The sequence below is a fragment of the Oncorhynchus clarkii genome, chromosome 4 (genome assembly GCF_045791955.1).
Source record: "Oncorhynchus clarkii lewisi isolate Uvic-CL-2024 chromosome 4, UVic_Ocla_1.0, whole genome shotgun sequence".
Classification (NCBI taxonomy): domain Eukaryota; kingdom Metazoa; phylum Chordata; class Actinopteri; order Salmoniformes; family Salmonidae; genus Oncorhynchus; species Oncorhynchus clarkii.
Genome location: NC_092150.1, coordinates 10,233,545 through 10,253,803, shown reverse-complemented (window position 1 = coordinate 10,253,803; position 20,259 = coordinate 10,233,545). Strand labels below are relative to the sequence as shown.

Genomic DNA, 20,259 nt, shown 5'->3' with positions numbered 1-20,259 from the left:
GGTCCATGAATCATCGTATGTGAACGTGAGTAGTTTACCTTGAAAAATACGGTCGAACATCTTGGACACAGTCCTATTATGCCTCAGTGGGTGGGAGTCATGTCCTGGAGGGATCAGCCAATCATGAAGAAAATGGACTACTTCAAAATGGAGATAGTATGGACAGCTCCATTGAGGCTGTCACAGACGCTATAATGGCACAGATAAAGACTTTTATTTAACTTGGCAAGTCCATTAAGAACAAAATCTTATTTACAATGAAGGCCTACGCCCTAACCCGGGCGGTGCTGGGCCAATTGTGCGCCACCCTATGGGACTCCCAATCACAGCCGGTTGTGATACAGCCTGGAATCAAACCAGGTTCTGTAGTGATGCCGGAGATGCAGTGCCCTAGACCGCTGCGCCACTCGGGAGCCCAGTTAGTTAAAGGACTCATCTCTATGGTTACATCCACCTTGGGGGAAAAAAACACTGACAAAATAGCCGATGAAGCCAACACAGTAAAACGTATAAACGTTTTAATCAGCGTCACTTCTCAGTAGTTGATGGTTGAAAATATGATCAACAGGACCTTTGTGTCAGCAGGTTATGCATGATCTTTTTGCCCCCAACTGATTTTAATAGACCAATAACAGATATGTTCAAACCTCTCTGCCATTATGAACTTGTGTTAAGCTTACAAATCCCTGCTATTTCAACTGGGCTGTGGTTATTCTCCCCCTTCCCCTGCTAACTTGTCCCATTCCCCACCAGGCGTTTAATACCGCGTCACGTGCTAGTCGAAACTAAGAAACTCAAATGTCAGACTTGCTAACTGGTTGAACACGGCACATGTGTAACTACAATCAGTTAGCAAGTCAGGAATTTCAGAGTTTCCTAGTTCCCACAAGCACGTGAACGCGGCATAAGACCAAGCCCAGACAGTCTGGAAGAAATTTCTTGAAAAATTGTGGTTAGCAAAAAGCATTTTATTATTTTTGGAGGACAATTGTAACCGAAAACAATTAAAGTAAGTAATTTATTGTTACCCGGAAATTATTTGATACAGTATGAAGAAGCTATGGAGATCAAAGATCAAAACCGCTACCCTGAGCCTTTAAAGGGGGGTTTATGGGGGAATCCTCTTCACCATTATCCTTACTATCGGAGTCCAACTGTAGTCCTAGTTAGGCCATTCTGTCTCTCTCAGCCAATCCCAGCCCGTCTTTCTGGGGATATCACACGGACTTCCTCCTCTTGCCAAACATGTTGTTGATGAGCTTGGCCATGGACTTGGAGCTGCTGTAGCAGCGTCGGTCGGCGCGGTACTTGAGGTGCTCCATCACTTCTCTGATGAGCTGGGTGAAGAGGTTGGAGATCTCCTGGTAGCTCTCGGCCGCCGACACCTCCTGGAAAAGGCAGCGGTTCTCCTGCGCCAGCGAGCGGCCCTCCTCCTCACAAACCTGCCGGGCGTGGCACAGGTCCTGCTTGTTGCCCACAAGACAGACTGGCACCTCCACCTCCCTGGCAGAGTGAAGCAGAGACTGAGAGTCAGTGTATTTTCATTTGGAGAATCGAGGTGTGCTTCTAGTTTGACTAGGTATCAAAGCAGGTATCAGAAGATAGGGCATTAGCATCTCATATGAGGGAAAAGTTCAAGCGTATGACAACGACTAACTGAATTCATGCCACACATGGTTTCTTAATGTTTTTAGGCTAGTTTTATTAGTAGGCGGGACTAAAACAAGCAAGCCTTTTACTGTAGGTCTGGAAATCCTGCCATTACAAACCACTGAGCTCCTGAGATATGCTGCTCTATCTAAATTAAGCCCATTCCCACTACCTTACTGAGATGTTTTTGTCTATGACAGTTTGATGTATATGGGTGGCCCAGATTCATGCCCTTGCTCAGTCTGTTTGGCTTATAGAGAAGATGCATGCCTTGCCCCTCTGGGCATGGGTTACAAAACGCACCCTGAGACTTATAACTCTGCCATTCACCCAGTCTGTCTCCCCATCTCATTGCGCTGTCCAACAAAGAACAAAAAAATAGGAAAAGAGTGTGATTTCCACTCTTTTTTTAAGAGAAACAGAGGTACTACATGGACTTACAAATGGTTTTGCCTCTCACCAAGCCTCCCAAAAATGTAATTCCCTGTTCAGAGGAGCTCTCACCCTTTGCAGTTCTCAATACGTGTCTCTCTGATCTGCTGCAGAATGTTTTCGGCATTGATGAAGGATGTTCGGTCGCTGATGTTGTACACCACCACAAAACCATCAGCCCAGTCCACCGGCTCCTCCACTATACACCTAGCCTCAGTTCCCTGTCAAACAACACTGCCACAGTTAGGTAGCTCAACACTGAGACGTGTTCTTTAGACACAAAACAGAAGAGAACGGACTGAAACAAGGTAGGGACTATCTGATCTAATAAGAAACATACATTTTTGTTTATGAACATGATTATGATGTGTTCTTCTTAAATTCTCAAAAATTATACTGACATTTTCTCTCAGGATTCATTCTGTGCATCATACAATCTCCGCATTAATCATTTTTAGGTTAAATAAGATCAAATCAGTCCTGTATCAAAACAGAGACCGTGGTGTATATGGCAAAAGACAAGTAGTTCTTTCACACGCCGTACCCCTTGGTTACAGGTGCTGCAGAGCAGTGAACATCCAGGCTCACACCAACCTCTCTCTGTTTCTCTCTTTAATGACGTGGCTTTTCTTTATGAGGGTGGTGGTCTTAAAGATCGAGCCATGGGACAATGCATCTAAAGCCACTCTAGCATTCCTCTTACGTCTTAGCTTTAGCAGAAAAGTACAATAGATTGGCCTTCCCCCTCTGGGCCTCAGCCTCAGGGTGTTCCAATAAAGCAGAACTTTGTAGTAAAAACCCTCTGGGGTCTCTGGCCTGGTTGGCTATGCACAGAACAGCTTGTATGGCTCTCTTTCTTCAAAGGCAGACTCATTGGCACTCACTGCCTTGGGATACACTCGTAAATCCCATCGGATTTAAAACTCTAAGGTATGGATCGTCCATGTGCCTGCGGAAAGTAAACATTAGACTGCTCCTGGGGTTTGTGCAAGGGGAAAACCAGGTCACGTGAGTGCAGTACAATGCTACCCCAATGTTGTGACAGGTGTTGTTTAGGAAGATTTGGCCTATGTTGTATTCTGTTGTACTTCAGAGCAAGGGTCCAACACCTCCAGGTTCAGCTGTCTACCATTGATGCACAATGTTTCAACAATGTTACAATAACGTTACCTAAACGCTATGACAGTTTTTTTTTTGTTTTGTTAAAATACTGCTGTTTGGAGATTTTCTGTTGTACCTGAGAGCAAGGGTCAAACACCTCCAGGTTCAGCTGTCTACCGTCAATGGATAGTCTTTTACGATACAGGGAATCTAGAACATAGAAAGTATCCATTAGAAACGTGTGAGTAAACTAGCCCTATTTACCCGTACAGGGTACATACACGTGTATGAGTTGATGTGCAGTGATTGCTTTAAGAACAAGAAGCACAGGTGTAATTTCTACACCATAATTAGGCAGATGGATAATAACATTTGATAAACATTTATTGGTGTTGAGATACCACTGCACATACACTACCGTTCAAAAGTTTGGGGCCACTTAGAAATGTCCTTGTTTTTGAAAGAAAAGCATATTTTTGGTCCATTAAAATAACATCAAATTGATCAGAAATACAGTGTAGACATTGTTAATGTTGTAAATCTGCCATTTCCAGCTACAATGGTCATATTTCATGGAATATCTACATAGGCGTACAGAGGCCCATTATCAGCAACCATCACTCCTGTGTTCCAATGGCACGTTGTGTTATCTAATCCAAATGTATCATTTTAAAAGGCTAATTGATCATTAGAAAACCCTTTTGCAATTATGTTAGCACAGCTGAAAACTGTTGTTCTGATTAAAGAATAAATAAAACGGGCCTTCTTTAGACTAGTTGAGTATCTGGAGCATCAGCATTTGTGGGTTCGATTACAGGCTCAAAATGGCCAGAAACAAAGTACTTTCTTCTGAAACTCGTCAGTCTGTTCTTGTTCTGAGAAATGAAGGCTATTCCATGCGAGAAATTGCCAATAAACTGAAGATCTCGTGCAACGCTGTGTACTACCCCCTTCACAGAACAGCACAAACTAAATCTAACCAGAATAGAAAGAGGAGTGGGAGGCCCCGGTGCACAACTGAGCAAGAGGACAAGTACAATAGAGTGTCTAGATTGAGAAACACACGCCTCGCAAGTCCTTAACTGGCAGCTTCCTTAAATAGTACCCGCAAAACACCAGTCTCAACATTAACAGTGAAGAGGCAACTCCGGGATGCTGGCCTTCTAGGCAGAGTTGCAAAGAAAAATACATATCTCAGACTGGCCAATAAAAATAAAAGATTAAGATGGGCAAAAGAACACAGACACTGGACACAGGAAGATTGGAGAAAAGTGTTATGGACAGACAAATCTAAGTTTGAGGTGTTCGGATCACAAAGAAGAACATTCATGAGACGCATAAAAAATGAAAAGATGCTGGAGGAGTGCTTGACACCATCTGTCAAGCATGGTGGAGGCAATGTGTTGGTCTGAGGGTGTTTTTGTGGTGGTAAAGTGGGAGATTTGTACAGAGTAAAATGCATCTTGAAGAAGGAAGACCATCACTCCATTTTGCAATGCCGTGACATACCCTGTGGACGGCGCTTAATTGGAGCCAATTTCCTCCTACAACAGGACAATGACCCAAAGTGCAGCTCCAAACTACGCAATAACTATTTAGTGAATAAGCAGTCAGCTGGTATTCTGTCTATAATGGAGTGGCCAGCATAGTCACCGGATCTCAACCCTATTGAGCTGTTGTGGGAGCAGCTTGACCGTATGGTACATAAGAAGGGCCCATCAACCCAATCCAACTTGTGGGAGGTGCTTCAGGAAGCATGGGGTGAAATCTCTTCAGATTACCTCAACAAATTGACAACTAGAATGCCAAAGGTCTGCAAGGCTGTAATTGCTGCAAATGGAGGATTCTTTGACGAAGCAAAGTTTGAAGGACACAATTATTATTTCAATTAAAAATCATTATTTATAACCTTGTCAACATCTTGACTATATTTCCTATTCATTTTGCAACTAATTTCATGTATATTTTAATGGAAAACAAGGACATTTCTAAGTGACCCCAAACTTTTGAACGGTAGTGTGTCTGTGATACTTTGCTCCACTGATGCAGTATGTGAACAACACTATGGCCATGATATCGTGGGCCTGTGGGCCTGTGGGACTGTGGGCCTGTGGGGCTGTGGGCCTGTGGGGCCGTGTGTTTGCAGTATGTGAACAACACTATGGCCATGATATCGTGGGGCTGTGGGCCTGTGGGTCCATGTGTTTGCAGTATGTGAACAACACTATGGCCATGATATCGTGGGCCTGTGGGCCTGTGGGGCCGTGTGTTTGCAGTATGTGAACAACACTATGGCCATGATATTGTGGGGCTGTGGGGCTGTGTGTTTGCAGTATGTGAACAACACTATGGCTATGATATCGTGGGGCTGTGGGCCTGTGGGGGCCGTGTGTTTGCAGTATGTGAACAACACTATGGCCATGATATCGTGGGGCTGTGGGGCTGTGTGTTTGCAGTATGTGAACAACACTATGGCCATGATATAATGTGTGGGCCTGTGGGGCCGTGTGTTTGCAGTATGTGAACAACACTATGGCCATGATATAATGTGTGGGCCTGTGGGGCCGTGTGTTTGCAGTATGTGAACAACACTATGGCCATGATATAATGTGTGGGCCTGTGGGGCCGTGTGTTTGCAGTATGTGAACAACACTATGGCTATGATATCGTGGGGCTGTGGGCCTGTGGGGCCGTGTGTTTGCAGTATGTGAACAACACTATGGCCATGATATCGTGGGGCTGTGGGCCTGTGTGTTTGCAGTATGTGAACAACACTATGGCCATGATATAATGTGTGGGCCTGTGGGGCCGTGTGTTTGCAGTATGTGAACAACACTATGGCCATGATATCGTGGGCCTGTGGGCCTGTGGGGCCGTGTGTTTGCAGTATGTGAACAACACTATGGCCATGATATCGTGGGGCTGTGGGCCTGTGTGTTTGCAGTATGTGAACAACACTATGGCCATGATATAATGTGTGGGCCTGTGTGGAGCACCTACTCGTGTTGGAGGCGTACTCCCCGATGAAGCGCTTGGTCAGAAACCGCACCAGGACAGCTGGAGGAAATCAACCAATTAAAAAGAAAACAAGGTTACAGTTTGTCCAGTGGAGGAAAATGCATTTTCATATGATCCCTCAGGCTGAGGTTGTGTCCCAAATGGCTCCCTATTTACAGTATGTTAACTACTATTGACCTGATCCCTATGGGCCCTACCTGATCCCTATGGGCCCTGGTCAATAGTAGTGCACTTTATACGGTGGGTGTCATTTGGGATGCAGGCTTGGTGAGGGTGCAGGCTTGATGAGGGTTCCAAAAGCCTGAGGAATCAGGGGTTTCATCTAACCCCACACATGAAAGGTTTGGCCTCGATGGGTTTACCTCGAGGGATGTGTGCATATTTGGCAAGCAAAATTGGCTATTTCTGCTCGTTCTCCCTTTCCAGATTCTGAACACACTACCCTCTCTGTGAGAGATGAGGTCACAGCCGTCAGACTCAATTGAAGCCCCAGGTTGAGTTTTACTGAGTTCTGGTTGAAGCGCTCCAGTCCACTTGCACCCACACATGCTCATACACACACATATAGTAATGCACACGCATACACACAGACACACACAAATGCACACACGCAAGCACACACACATACTGGCAGAAACACAGAAACAGACCGATACATGCCTACAATGTAAAATATTTATTGTTAAATATACAGTAACTTAATGGCAGCACTCTCCCTCACACACTCACTGTCTCTCTCACTCCCTCTCTCTCACACTCACTGTCACACTCGCACACAGATCCCTGCAGTCTCTGGGCTTCTAGCCTCACAACACAGTCGGTGCATCTCCACAGAAACCACTCTGCAGTGCAGTGTGCCAGGGGCAATGGTACACCCTGCTGTTTTATTAAACACATATACCAGGGTCGTATTCACTAGGCACCAAACGGAAAATGGTCTGCAACAGGGAGGGGCTAACCTGCACTTGTCCAATAAGAAACACTTGTTTTCATTGAAAAACATTTTCCATTGCAAAATGTTTTGCTACGGTGTGCACTGATGGGCTCTGGGCTCCCGAAGGCTGCAGTGACTCACTGAATACTGATATTTACCAGACAGGGCGCCATGCAGCCACAAGACTCTTAATGAGTCCCCCTGCCTCCCTCAAGTCCAGACAATGAAAAACGACTGCACAGTCACTGTCCCTACCAAGTTCATTTCAATTGATTTATTGTTGGAAAATATATGGGGTTTCTTTCACTCACGAGTCCCTCAGAGAAGCTGATGCAAATAATAAAGATTGTGATCATTTTCATTAGTATTCACTGAAATATTGTATTTCCCTATTACATTCATATCTGGGGATATATTTATTACATTCATATCTGTGGATATATTTATTACATTCATATCTGGAGATATATTTATTACATTCATATCTGGGGATATATTTATTACATTCATATCTGGGGATATATTTATTACATTCATATCTGTGGATATATTTATTACATTCATATCTGGGGATATGTTTATTAAATTCATATCTGGGGATATATTTATTACATTCATATCTGGGGATATATTTATTACATTCATATCTGTGGATATATTTATTACATTCATATCTGGGGATATATTTATTACATTAATATCTGGGGATATATTTATTACATTCATATCTGGGGATATATTTATTACATTCATATCTGGGGATATATTTATTACATTCATATCTGGGGATATATTAATTACATTCATATCTGGGGATATATTTATTACATTCATATCTGGGGATATATTAATTACATTAATATCTGGAGATATATTTATTACATTAATATCTGGAGATATTACGTGATGCTTTTCCATTCATGTGTACAGCCATATATTTGATCAAGGGTCATTCTGCATATCCAGTACTATATGTGACTAAATACTCATATTGAAGAGTTACACTGATTGACCCCTCATAACGGATTTGTTTTCTCAGACCACACTCCCCTCCATATCTGAATGGGACTCCCATATATTATCACATTGTGGGATAAATTATGAAAAACAGTGAGATTAAACAACTATTTACATGCGCCCACATACACTCTCAGAAATAAAGGATACAATTTGTTCTTAAAGAGCTACAGACACTTGTCACTGGGGTGGTACCCTGTAAGGTCATCTTTTGTGCCTTCCGCTATAGGAACATGATTGTACCCTTGTTCATGCCTCAGATAGTACCTTTCTTACATGTAGTCCACAGGTATGCATTTAGAAAATGTACATTTAGCCTTTGTAGGGTAGAACCACAATAAAAAGCAATTTTTTCTTTGTAAGTGACAAAAATGTTTACCTCTACCATAGACTACTTAAACTGGCACAACACTTTCACTCACGGGTGGCCAAAAACAACTAACGGAAAGCCATGCCCCCATTAAGCCATGCCTCCAAAATAATTTCCCAGTGTGCCTTGCCTTTTAGAGTGAATTGTAGAGTTACCACCCATTACTGTATTTGATAATGACAGAGACATTTTTAGCCCTGTGGCCTTCACCGAGCGAGGATCTAGGTGAATTTTGTCATTCAAATTTAAGTAATTATAACAATAAAATACATCTCATAAGGCATTATTTTGAGGGTCTGTGCTTACCCTAATACAGTAGGCTGAAACTCATGGTTTACATGCCACATCAGATTGCAGTAATTTTTCACATTACCTGCTTATTCCATCCCAGTTCCAACCATGATAAAGTTTCCAGAATTGTGCAAACCTACCTGCAATTCACACAATGCTAGCTTGCAAAGGGATAAGTAATTCATTTTGGAATCCAGCCAGAGTTGGACTATCCAACAGGTGGAATTATTATTTACCAGCAACCTTCATTCACTGACTTCCAGGTTCAGAGACAATGTGACGAAACTAACTACGCCATTTAAACTGGAACAACCATTTCAGTAACGGGTGCAAAAAAAACAACTGTATTGATTAGTTTAGAAAAATGAATGTTATTTATGTTTATGTAGCATAACATGAAGGAATCAATGCAAAATCACAGATATTTAAACATAAATATGATAATGATTATGGTACAAATGTGCCTTTTAGGATACCACCACAGTAACCACGTTTCCTTCCACAGGTTTAATGTGTGTAAAGTCATATTGTATAAAATAAATAAGAGCTGTGATGGAAACAGGAAGTTTCGGTGTATCTGCATAAATGTCGACCGATAATTTGTTCATTCGACATGGTGGGATCTTTTGTGTCAGTAAAATAAATTCTGAGGGAAAAGGCGGTGAAAAGGGCTTCATGTGCAAATATTGATATAATCAAAAATATATATATATTTGTCACATGCAGCGAATACAACAGGTGTAGTAGACCTTACCATGAAATGCTTACTTAAAGCCCTTAACCAACAATTATTGGTTGACACAGTGTGTTATGAAATGTGTGAAAGTATTGTAATGTTTTAAAATGATATAAACTGCCTTAATTTTGCTGGACCTCAGAAAGCAGCAGCTAATGGGGATCCATAATAAATAGAAATACAAATGCAGTTCAAGAAATAGAGTTATAACCATAATAACCATCATATCGAAGTCAATTTGGAGCCACGTGATGAAATGCTGTGTAGTCCTCCAAATTCTGTATGATGAAACCATTATTTACATGCTCCCACAGACATACAGGTGTGTACTTGTATGACTTTGATCTTGAACTTGTTTCTCTTTAGAAGATCGATTAGATTACAGACCCCCCCCCCCCCCCCCCCCGCATATTGACTACCATATATTCCCCTCCCTCCAGGCACAGGGGCTCTATCTGACCTAGAGATTTCTCTGCTCCCCGGTGGATCTCTCACCTGATTTCCCAGCGCCCTCACTGCCCAGCAGGGCCAGTTTGATGTCGTTCATGTCGCTCTTGATTTCTCTCCTCTGATCTCACTCTGGTCCAGTCCTGTGCTGTGCTATGGTGTTAGATGGTTAGCTTTAGCACACTAACATGCCTTTTGGTCTTGAGAGCAACAGAGTGTGGACTGCCCCTTCAAAGAGTGGTTTCACAAATGCTTCCCTCTCACGAGACGCACATCCCTCTTTTTCTCTCACTCTCCACTATCTCTTTCCCACTCTTAATTCCTATCTCTCTCCTTTTGTCTGCCTTTTTATATCCTCTGTCTGTTTCTTTCTCTCCTCTGCGTCTTTTCTCCCACTAAGGTGGAGGTTACTTCAAAGTCACTGAAGTAAATATTTTCTATCCGCTCTTTATGCTTTCATCTCCGTCTGTACAGTATTCTATGCCTCTTTTCACCATGTGATGTTTGTCTTTTCCCATTGGGTGAATGTTCTCTACACGGTTTCATTGTTTTGAAGTTCAGCTCCCTCCCCCTTATTCACCTATAGCATTACTGTTCATATACTGTAATGTATTTAGTTGTACTTCATGGTGCATACAGATGAATACATTAATTTACATACAATCCACAGTGCACACATTGAAGAAGTTCCGGTGGTGAGTTGCTAGTGGCCATGCTAGTGGGAAAGTCCAGGATTAACACTGTATGACATCAACACTCTGTATCAAAACATCGATCATACTCTGACATCGAACTGAGCTGTTTTGGATGAGATGTCAAACAATCCGTCTCCCCTCAGCTTCCCACCACATAGAATGTGGCACGTGTAGCCATTCCATCATCCTTAAACCTCAATTCCATAGACAGTAGACTAACACCAGCCAAGAAATGCAATATTATAGACATTTCAGACATTTTTTCCCCTGACCTTCTTTTGCTTGTGCAGGGCCTTCGTGCCCCATTCCAATCTGATTTAATTTGATCTAATTGTATCTGTTGACTATAAAGCCACTGACCCTGTGGCTGTGTTCACCTAGGATAACACTGTTTGGGAAAACTGAAACAGCACCGTTTAACTGGTTTAAAGTTAGGTTAAATGCGAGAAATTCTAGAATCTAAAATAATAACATAGCCACGACATGTTGATCCTCAGCAGCCATATTCTGTGGTACTCCATTCAGACACAAAGGGCTTTTGAAATGTTTACTAAAATATGGATTTGCTCTTCAAATTCAATCTCACTTCAAATTGTATCCAGAGGGGCTGACTTCACATGAGGAGACATAAGTGCTACCACATTGCAATGAGTTAGGGATGAAAAGAGGACGGAACATGTTTCCTTTAATATCTGCTTCATTATCTTTAAAGGTGCAATCTGGAATTCAAACGACAACAAAGGAGTCACTGCATTAATTTATTTTGGGCAAAAAGCTGAGGGATGGAGGTAGATAAATGTAACCACACAATAATTCATAGATTGATTTATGGGATGCAAAGGCTGATCATCCATGAGATCAAAATGATTGTTTTAAGCTATACAATATCTGTTTACAATGGAGTAAAATAAGCTTATAGTTTGGTTTCTGTTGGGGTAAGACAGGATAACCATGAGGCATATACAGTTGAAGTCGGAAGTTTACATACACCTTAGCCAAATACATTTAAACTCAGCTATTCACAATTCCTGACATTTAATCCTAGTAAAAATTAAGATCACCACTTTATTTTAAGAATGTGAAATCACAGAAAAATAGAGAGAATGATTTATTACAGCTTTTATTTCTTTCATCACATTCCCTGTGGGTCAGAAGTTTACATACACTCAATTAGTATTTGGTAGCAGTGCCTTTAAATTGTTTAACTTGGGTCAAACATTTCGGGTGGCCTTCCACAAGCTTCTCACAATAAGATGGGTGAATTTTGGCCCATTCCTCTTGACAGAGCTGGTGTAACTGAGTCAGGATTGTAGGCCTCCTTGCTCACACACACTTTTTCAGTTCTGCCCTCACATTTTCTATTGGATTGAGGTCAGGGCTTTGTGATGGCCACTCCAATACCTTGACTTCGTTGTCCTTAAGCTATTTTGCCACAACTTTGGAAGTATGCTTGGGGTCATTGTCCATTTGGAAGACCCATTTGCAACCAAGCTTTAACTTCCTGACTGATGACTTGAGATGTCGCTTCAATATATCCACATAATTGCCCTGCCCCATGATGCCATCTATTTCATAAAGTGCACCAGTCCATCCTGCAGAAAAGCACCCCCACAACATGATGCTGCCACCCCCGTGGTTCGCAGTTGGGATAGTGTTCTTCGGCTTGCAAGCCTCCCCCTTCTTCCTCCAAACATAATGATGGTCATTATGGCCAAACAGTTCTAATTGTTTCATCAGACCAGAGGACATTTCTCTAAAAAGTACAATCTTTGTCTCCATCTGGCCCTTCTTCGAACACTGTGTTAACTAACCTTCAGACGAGCTTCCATGCCATACAACTCTCCTTCCGTGGCCTCCAACGGCTCTTAAATGCAAGTAAAACTAAATGCATGCTCTTCAACCAATCTCTGCCCACACCTGCCTGCCCGTCCAGCATCACTACTCTGGACGGTTCTGACTTACAATAGATGGACAACTACAAATAACTAGGTGTCTGGTTAGATTGTAAAGGCTCCTTCCAGACACACATTAAGCATCTCCAATCCAAAATTAAATCTAGAATCGGCTTTCCAATTTTGCAACAAAGCATCCTTCACTCATGCTGCCAAACATACCCTTGTAAGACTATCCAACAACTTCAGCGATGTCATTTACAAAATAGCCTCCAGCGCTCTACTCAGCAAATTGGATGCAGTCTATCACAGTGCCATCCGTTTTGTCACCAAAGCCCCATATACTACCCACTACTGTGACCTGTATGCTCTCGTTGACTGGCCCTCGCTTCATATTCCTCGCCAAACCCACTGACTCCAGGTCATCTATAAGTCTTTGCTAGGTAAAGCCCCACCTTTTCTCAGCTCAATGGTCACCATAGCAGCCCCCACCCGTAGCACGCGCTCCAGAAGGTATATCTCACTGGTCACCCCCAAAGCCAATTCCTCCTTTGGCCGCCTTTCCTTCCAGTTCTCTGCTGCCAATGACTGGAACGAACTGCAAAATTCACTGAAGCTGGAGACTCATATCTCCCTCACTAACTTTCAGCACCAGCTGTCAGAGAAGCTCACAGATCACTGCACCTGTACATAGCCCATCTGTAAATAGCCCATACAACTACCTCATCCCCCATACTGTTATTTATTTTGCTCCTTTGCACCCCAGTATTTCTACTTGCACACTCTTCTTTTGCACATCTATCACTCCAGTGTTTAATTGCTACATTGTAATTATTTTGCCACTCTGGCCTATTTATTGTCTTACCTCCCTTATACTACCTGATTTGCACACACTGAATATATACTTTTTCTATTGTATTAATGACTGCATGTTTGTTTATTCCATGTGTAACTCTGTGTTGTTGTTTGTGTTACACTGTTTTGCTTTATCTTGGCCAGGTCGCAGTTGTAAATGAGAACTTGTTCTCAACTAGCCTACCTGGTTAAATAAATGTGAAATTAAAAAATTAAAAAAATTAATTTGCAGTTGCAAACCGTAGTCTGGCTTTTTTATGGAGGTTTTGGAGCAGTGGCTTCTCCCTTGCTGAGCCACCTTTCAAGTTATGACGATATAGGACTCATTATACTGTGGATATAGATACTTGTGTACCTTTTCCTCCAGCATCTTCACAGGGTCTTTAGCTGTTGTTCTGGGATTGATTTGCACTTTTCGCACTAAAGTACATTCATCGCTAGGAGACAGAACGCATCTCCCTCCTGAGCGGTATGGCGGCTGCGTGGTCCCATGGTGTTTATATTTGCGAACAATTGTTTTTACAGATGAACGTGGTACCTTCAGGCGTTTGGAAATTGCTCCCAAGGATGAACCAGACTTGTGGAGGTATACCATTTTTTTTCTGAGGTCTTGGCGGATTTATTTTGATTGTCCCATGTGGTAAAGCAAAGAGGCACTGAGTTTCAAGGTAAGCCTTGAAATTCATCCAGAGATACCTCCCATTGACTCAAATTATGTCAATTAGCCTATCAGAAGCTTCTAAAGCCATGACATCATTTTCTGGAATTTCCAAGCTGTTTAAAGGCACAGTCAACTTAGTGTATGTAAACTTCTGACCCACTGGAATTGTGATACAGTGAATTACAAGATAAATAATCTGTCTGTAAACAATTGTTGGAAAAATTACTTGTGTCATGCACAAAGTAGATGTCCTAACCGACTTGCCAAAACTATAGTTTTTTAACAAGAAATTTGTGGAGTGGTTGATAAACAAGTCTTAATGACTCTAACCTAAGTGTATGTAAACTTCCGACTTTAACTGTATATTATTCATTTAAAAGTCAAAAGTTGTACAGTTGAAGTTGGAAGTTTACAAACAATTAGTTTGGAGGCATTAAAACTAATTTTTCAACCACTCCACAAATGTATTGTTGACAAACTATAGTTTTGGCAAGTCGGTTAGGACATCTACCTGGTGCATGACAATTGTTTACAGACAGATTATTTCAATTATAACTCACTGTATCACAATTCCAGTGCATCAGATGTTTACATACACTAAGTTGACTGTGCCTTTAAACAGCTTGGAAAATTCCAGAAAATTATATTATGGCTTTAGAAGCTTCTGATAGGCTAATTGACAAACATTATGTCGATTGGAGGTGTACCTGTGGATGTAAAAAAAAAAAGAAGGGCAAATTGATCCCAGAACAACAGAAAAGGACTGTGTGAAGATGCTGGAGGAAACAGGTACAAAAGTATCTATATCCACAGTAAAACGAGTCCTATATCGACATAACCTGAAAGGCTGCTCAGCAAGGAAGAAGCCACTCTTCCAAAACTGTCATAAAAAAGACAGACTACGGTTTGCAACTGCACATGGGGACAAAGATTCTACTTTTTGGAGAAATGTCATCTAGTCTGATGAAACAAAAATATAACTGTTTGGCCATAATGACCATCGTTATGTTTGGAGGAAAAAGGGGGAGGCTTGCAAGCCGAAGTACACCATCCCAGCCGTGAAGCACGGGGGTGGCACCATCATGTTGTGGGGGTGCTTTGCTGCAGGAGGGACTGGTGCACTTCACAAAATAGATGGCATCATGAGGCAGGGCAATTATGTGGATATATTGAAGAAACATCTCAAGACATCAGTCGGGAAGTTAAAGCTTGGTCGCAAATGGGTCTTCCAAATGGACAATGACCCCAAGCATACTTCCAAAGTTGTGGCAAAATGGCTTAAGGACAACAAAGTCAAGGAATTGGAGTGGACATCACAAAGCCCTGACCTCAATCCCATAGAAAATTTGTGGACAGAACTGGAAAGCGTATATGAGCAAGAAGGCCTACAAACCTGACTCAGTTACACCAGCTCTGTCAGGAGGAATGGACCAAAATTTACCCAACTTATTGTGGGAAGCTTGTGGAAGGCTTACCTAAACGTTTGACCCAAGTTAAACAATTTAAAGGCAATGCTACCAAATACTAATTGAGTATATGTCAACTTCTGACCCACTGGGAATGTGATGAAAGAAATAAAAGCTGAAATATGTAATTCTCTCTACTATTATTCTGACATTTCATATTCTTAAAATAAAGTGGTGATCCTAACTGACCTAAGACGGGAAATTTTTACTAGGATTAAATGTCAGGAATTGTGAATAACTGAGTTTAAATATATTTGGCCGAGGTGTATGTAAACTTCCAACTTCAACTGTATGTACAAATCCCAGAATGTCATTTTAATAATTGTCCTTCATGGACAACTGTCTGACCTAATATTCTACAGTCATCCAGAGGAAGACAGAGTTTCTGTCCACTGTCTGGCCTGATCTTCTACGGTCATCCAGAGGAAGACGGGGATCCTGTCAAGGAGTTTGGCCTTTTCAGACTGTTACATCAGGTTCCTCTTAGGCCCAGTTTGCTGTTGAGCACTTTGTGATAAATAGATTTGATAATACACTGTGTTATACATACCGTGTATCATTTCATTGATTTATTAAATGTAATCTAATTGCAATTCTGTGAATGGTCCTCTCCAACATATAACACTGATAAATAGTGTAAGAACACTTCTTCTCAAAGTGACATAACCTTTTACACTTAAAATGCCACAGATCTGACCTGTACTTAAAGGCTCCTGATGTGGCCTGGGGTGGTCTAGCGGTCTACGCCGCTGTCTCTGGAGCACATAAACACCACTTCAGCATGGGTTTAAATCCACCCTATTGCCATCTCAGTATATTCTCTTATCTTTCCACTATGTCTCTATCCTATAAACAAAAAAGAGAAGGGCTGCCTCACATCTTCCTTGATTAAAAACAGCCAGTTAGATTGAGGATAGAGAGATAAAATGTGGAGTTGATAAAAAGCAAGTAAACCAGAGAATAAGACTGCATTCTTCTGTCGCCTCTCATCCTCAAATCTCTAAATCTTCTTAATGAAGAGAAATATTCCGCCACTGGTGAAAAATAAAAGACATGCTACCAGACTCAGCCATTCATAACAGTATAAAACTTTTAATCTGACCAAATGGACCCACACGTGGCTGTATATCCCTACTGCACAAGAGTCAATGTCACATACTCAAAAAAACATCAAACTCACTTAGCTACAGTGTACAGTGTACAGGTCATCATCTCATGCACTCCTTCCCTCCAACTAACTCCCTCTAAGTCGCAGTATAAACCCACTCAATACACATAGAAAGGGCTCTTTACAGCTCTCAGTATGGTTTAAGGGGTAACACAGCCCTTCCTGGTATTACATAACGTCTGTGTCATAAGAATGTCTCATGGGGCTGAGACAGAACGGTAAAGTGCCAATGGTGAAATTAGGGATAAGCCAATATGCTTCTCCAGCACTGTAGGTGGGGGAGAGGTTCATTACTAACATGTAGTACTGGTGAGCATTCTGACCCCAAATGGCAAGAGCATAGTGTATCATTGGGGTGAGTGCTATCAGTGCATTGTGTGTAGATAATGTTTGAAAAGCACTTTACAGATCAACTAAATGATCATTAGGTACCAAGTGTTTTATATCCTCAGAGGAGACAATTTAGCAAATGTAACAATGATACATTTGAATTGCATTAGTTATAATCCTAAATCCACCAAATCTGGGTAATCAAAGGTTTATTTTGTAATGTCTTCTTAACCAGCAATATTTTCCACTTACATCCAGCTCAGTTACCTTATAAAGTTGTAATATGAATAACAAAGGAACAAAGGTATGAACAGCACAAGGCAAACTAAGTGAAACTGAATACATACTGTGCATTACTTTAACCAAAGAATATATTTCAGACAGGGCATATAGCCTAGATAGCTGAAGTACACTACAGGAATGAAGACTGCAGGTCAAATGACATCATTTGACATGCTTCGCTCTTTTTCTCATGGTGTGATGGATATAATGTTCTTTCCTCTCGCCGAGTTAGATTCCCAAATTTGGGTATAAGGCAGGCTTTGAAATACTTATTCTCTCGAAGTTCAAATACTGGGCATGGAGTGAAATAACAAATGAATGAAATACTAATTGAATAGATATTCATTTGGCTCCGCCTCATTTGAACTTGAGTTGGTATTTGTTGTGCTGTAATGTTGATCCAAGTCCATGTCTTGGTCAGGGTGTTCTGTAGGATATTATGAGGATAACGATATTTAGTTAAAGATTTCTGTGGCCCAGATATTAGGGAGAAGACAGTCCAAGCAGCCCTTGATTAGAAATGACCTCCTTCACAGTATTTTCCCTTGCATGTTCATTAATCTGCCAGTTAAATATTGGCCATTTTGTAATGAATGAGACACAAATTCTAAAAAAGCGTTCCGGCCATTATTATGAGCTGTTCTCCCCTCAACAGCCTCCACTGTTCTCAACATAGTCCAAAACAAACAACGCACCCTGCTATTCCTGTTTATAGACTCAATATTTTACTAATGAATGTTGGATAATTTTATGAGTTGTTTTATTCCAGGCTTCTGAGAGGAAAGCGAGTAAAGTCGTTTCTTTTTGTCTTCATTAGAAAATGTACTTTATTTTTGTTTTATAAATACATGTACATTGCTTTTTCTTGCTTAGACATTCGTAACAGAGAGAGAGAGAGAGAGAGAGACAGGTACAGAGAGAGACAGGTACAGAGAGAGAGAGAGACAGGTACAGCGAGAGACAGGTACAGAGAGAGAGAGAGAGGTACAGAGAGAGACAGGTACAGAGAGAGAGAGAGACAGGTACAGAGAGAGAGAGAGAGAGAAAGAGAGAGAGAGAGAGAGACAGGTACAGAGAGAGACAGGTACAGAGAGAGAGAGAGAGAGAGAGAGAGAGAGAGAGACAGGTACAGCGAGAGACAGGTACAGAGAGATAGAGAGAGGTACAGAGAGAGACAGGTACAGAGAGAGAGAGAGAGACAGGTACAGAGAGAGAGAGAGAAAGAGACAGGTACAGAGAGAGACAGAGAGTAGGAGCCAAGGCATGATTAGTAACCCAGTCACAGGCGTGTGTGTACTCCGGAGTCAGCCGCGCTACCACTAGGCCAGACGCTAGCAGCCGGAAAACTGTCATGGACATATCTGTAAGCGTTTTTAAACATATTGCATTGCTTCCAAAATGATGAAATCCCTTACAGTGAATGGTAAGCAAGTGTATGGTTCACAATGCACACTTCCAGCTGGCTCTAGTCTATGCGATTGAGTGTAGAGTAAACAATACATGTAGGTCTAGTAGAATATGTCTCCATTACATGGGGCTTGCTGGTTGTACTCCCTTGAGGTGTGTTGGCTCTTCACCCAACAACGGTCAAAAACACATGTGGCTCGGCTTCTTTAGAATTGGAAAAAAGTAAAGAACGTGCATGTGTAGAGAATTATCCTTCCCCTTGATACAATCTCAAAATCAATTTCCCCATTTTACTTAACATCACCCAAAAGGCTGTAGGCTTTTAAAAGGGGATCTTATCTCCTTCCATGTGTCTTCTTTCATTTGTTGTTAATGCCCATGGATACACAAATACATAAAAGACATTCAGATGGTGGGTGCATGGCAACAAAGATGCAGAATTTAATGCTCACCTGTGGGTTGATATTGATGGGTTGTCGGCACTGTTGGTTTGTTTACAAGCCGGTCAGGAGAATTAACGTGTCAGGTTAGGAGAACTAACTTGGCAGGTTAGGACAACTAATGTGGCAGGTTAGGAGACTGAGGTTAAGGTTAGGGAACGGGTTAGGGTTAGCTAAAATGCTACAGTTGTCAACAACTGTTATCCTCAATGCGACAACTAGATGGAGCTGTAATGATAGCCACAAACCATCAGTCTCGAAAACCATCAGCATCATAACACCTACAGGTTAGCACTGGATTTTTTTATATGCTACTAACGGGAGATTACATGGAGCTCCAGGCTAAAATAATTGTAATTGCAACGAAAATAACTGAGGATCTATACAGACCAGCTGATCTGACGTTGTTACGGTGTCAAGCCGGATTGATACTAGACAGAGGAAACAGTCATTGGCTTCATTCAATACTCCTGCCCCCAATGAAGTAACATCCTATCAGGAACAACGAGATCAGAATAGGAAAAATATAAAATGGAAGAATATGACATATTACAACTAGTGATGGGAAGTTCGGCTCTTTTATTGACTCTCATTTTTTCAAGAACACATCTTTTGACTCGTTTTGTTCATTTGAGGCAGCAATGCCCAGAGCACGCAGGACGCCTATTCATAAAGAATATTCAAGAGTCTCGACATAGAACCCTGTCGGGTAATTGGCTTGAGCCTTTTTGAGTGCGCGACGTCACTCTGCTTACCGAAACACAAAAAATGGCGGACAATTTCTCTAGGGTCTGAAACCAGTATTAACCACCAAATTCAATGACAGTTAACATAAAATTTAAATACAAATCTGACATTCCTGCTCCCCAATAAAATTGTTGTCGATGAGGGCTTGCTAGCTACAGTATTTGATTCAGAAATGCTAGCTAGCTAACATTAGCTAAACTCGGGAGCTCATGGGGACATAGATAGGCTTCAGGAGCCAACTGGTTAGACATGATAACCAACAATAGCTGGCGACTAATTATTTTTAGAGAAATATTTTCAACTCTTTGACTTATTTTATC

General features: G+C 41.6%; 1 protein-coding gene across 1 annotated transcript; it reads right to left on the bottom strand.

The window, feature by feature from the left end:
• Nucleotides 1–966: 966 nt before the first annotated feature.
• Nucleotides 967–10,466, bottom strand: LOC139407559 (ras-related and estrogen-regulated growth inhibitor-like protein). Its single transcript, XM_071151384.1, has 5 exons — nt 10,045–10,466; nt 6,184–6,240; nt 3,320–3,393; nt 2,155–2,303; nt 967–1,503 (listed from the first exon to the last, which is right to left on the bottom strand). Exons 1-5 carry the CDS (start codon nt 10,094–10,096, stop codon nt 1,218–1,220), a joined length of 618 nt encoding a protein of 205 aa, XP_071007485.1. The 5' UTR covers nt 10,097–10,466; the 3' UTR covers nt 967–1,217.
• Nucleotides 10,467–20,259: the final 9,793 nt, after the last annotated feature.

Bases quoted from the DNA above. Each gene is read 5' to 3' on its own strand.
- LOC139407559 (XM_071151384.1), bottom strand. From the start codon at position 10,096: ATGAACGACATCAAACTGGCCCTGCTGGGCAGTGAGGGCGCTGGGAAA. The intron at 6,241-10,044 runs GTGAGAGATCCA...GATTTCCTCCAG, and splicing joins TGAGGGCGCTGGGAAATCAG to CTGTCCTGGTGCGGTTTCTG. The intron at 3,394-6,183 runs GTAGGTGCTCCA...TCTATGTTCTAG, and splicing joins GGAGTACGCCTCCAACACGA to ATTCCCTGTATCGTAAAAGA.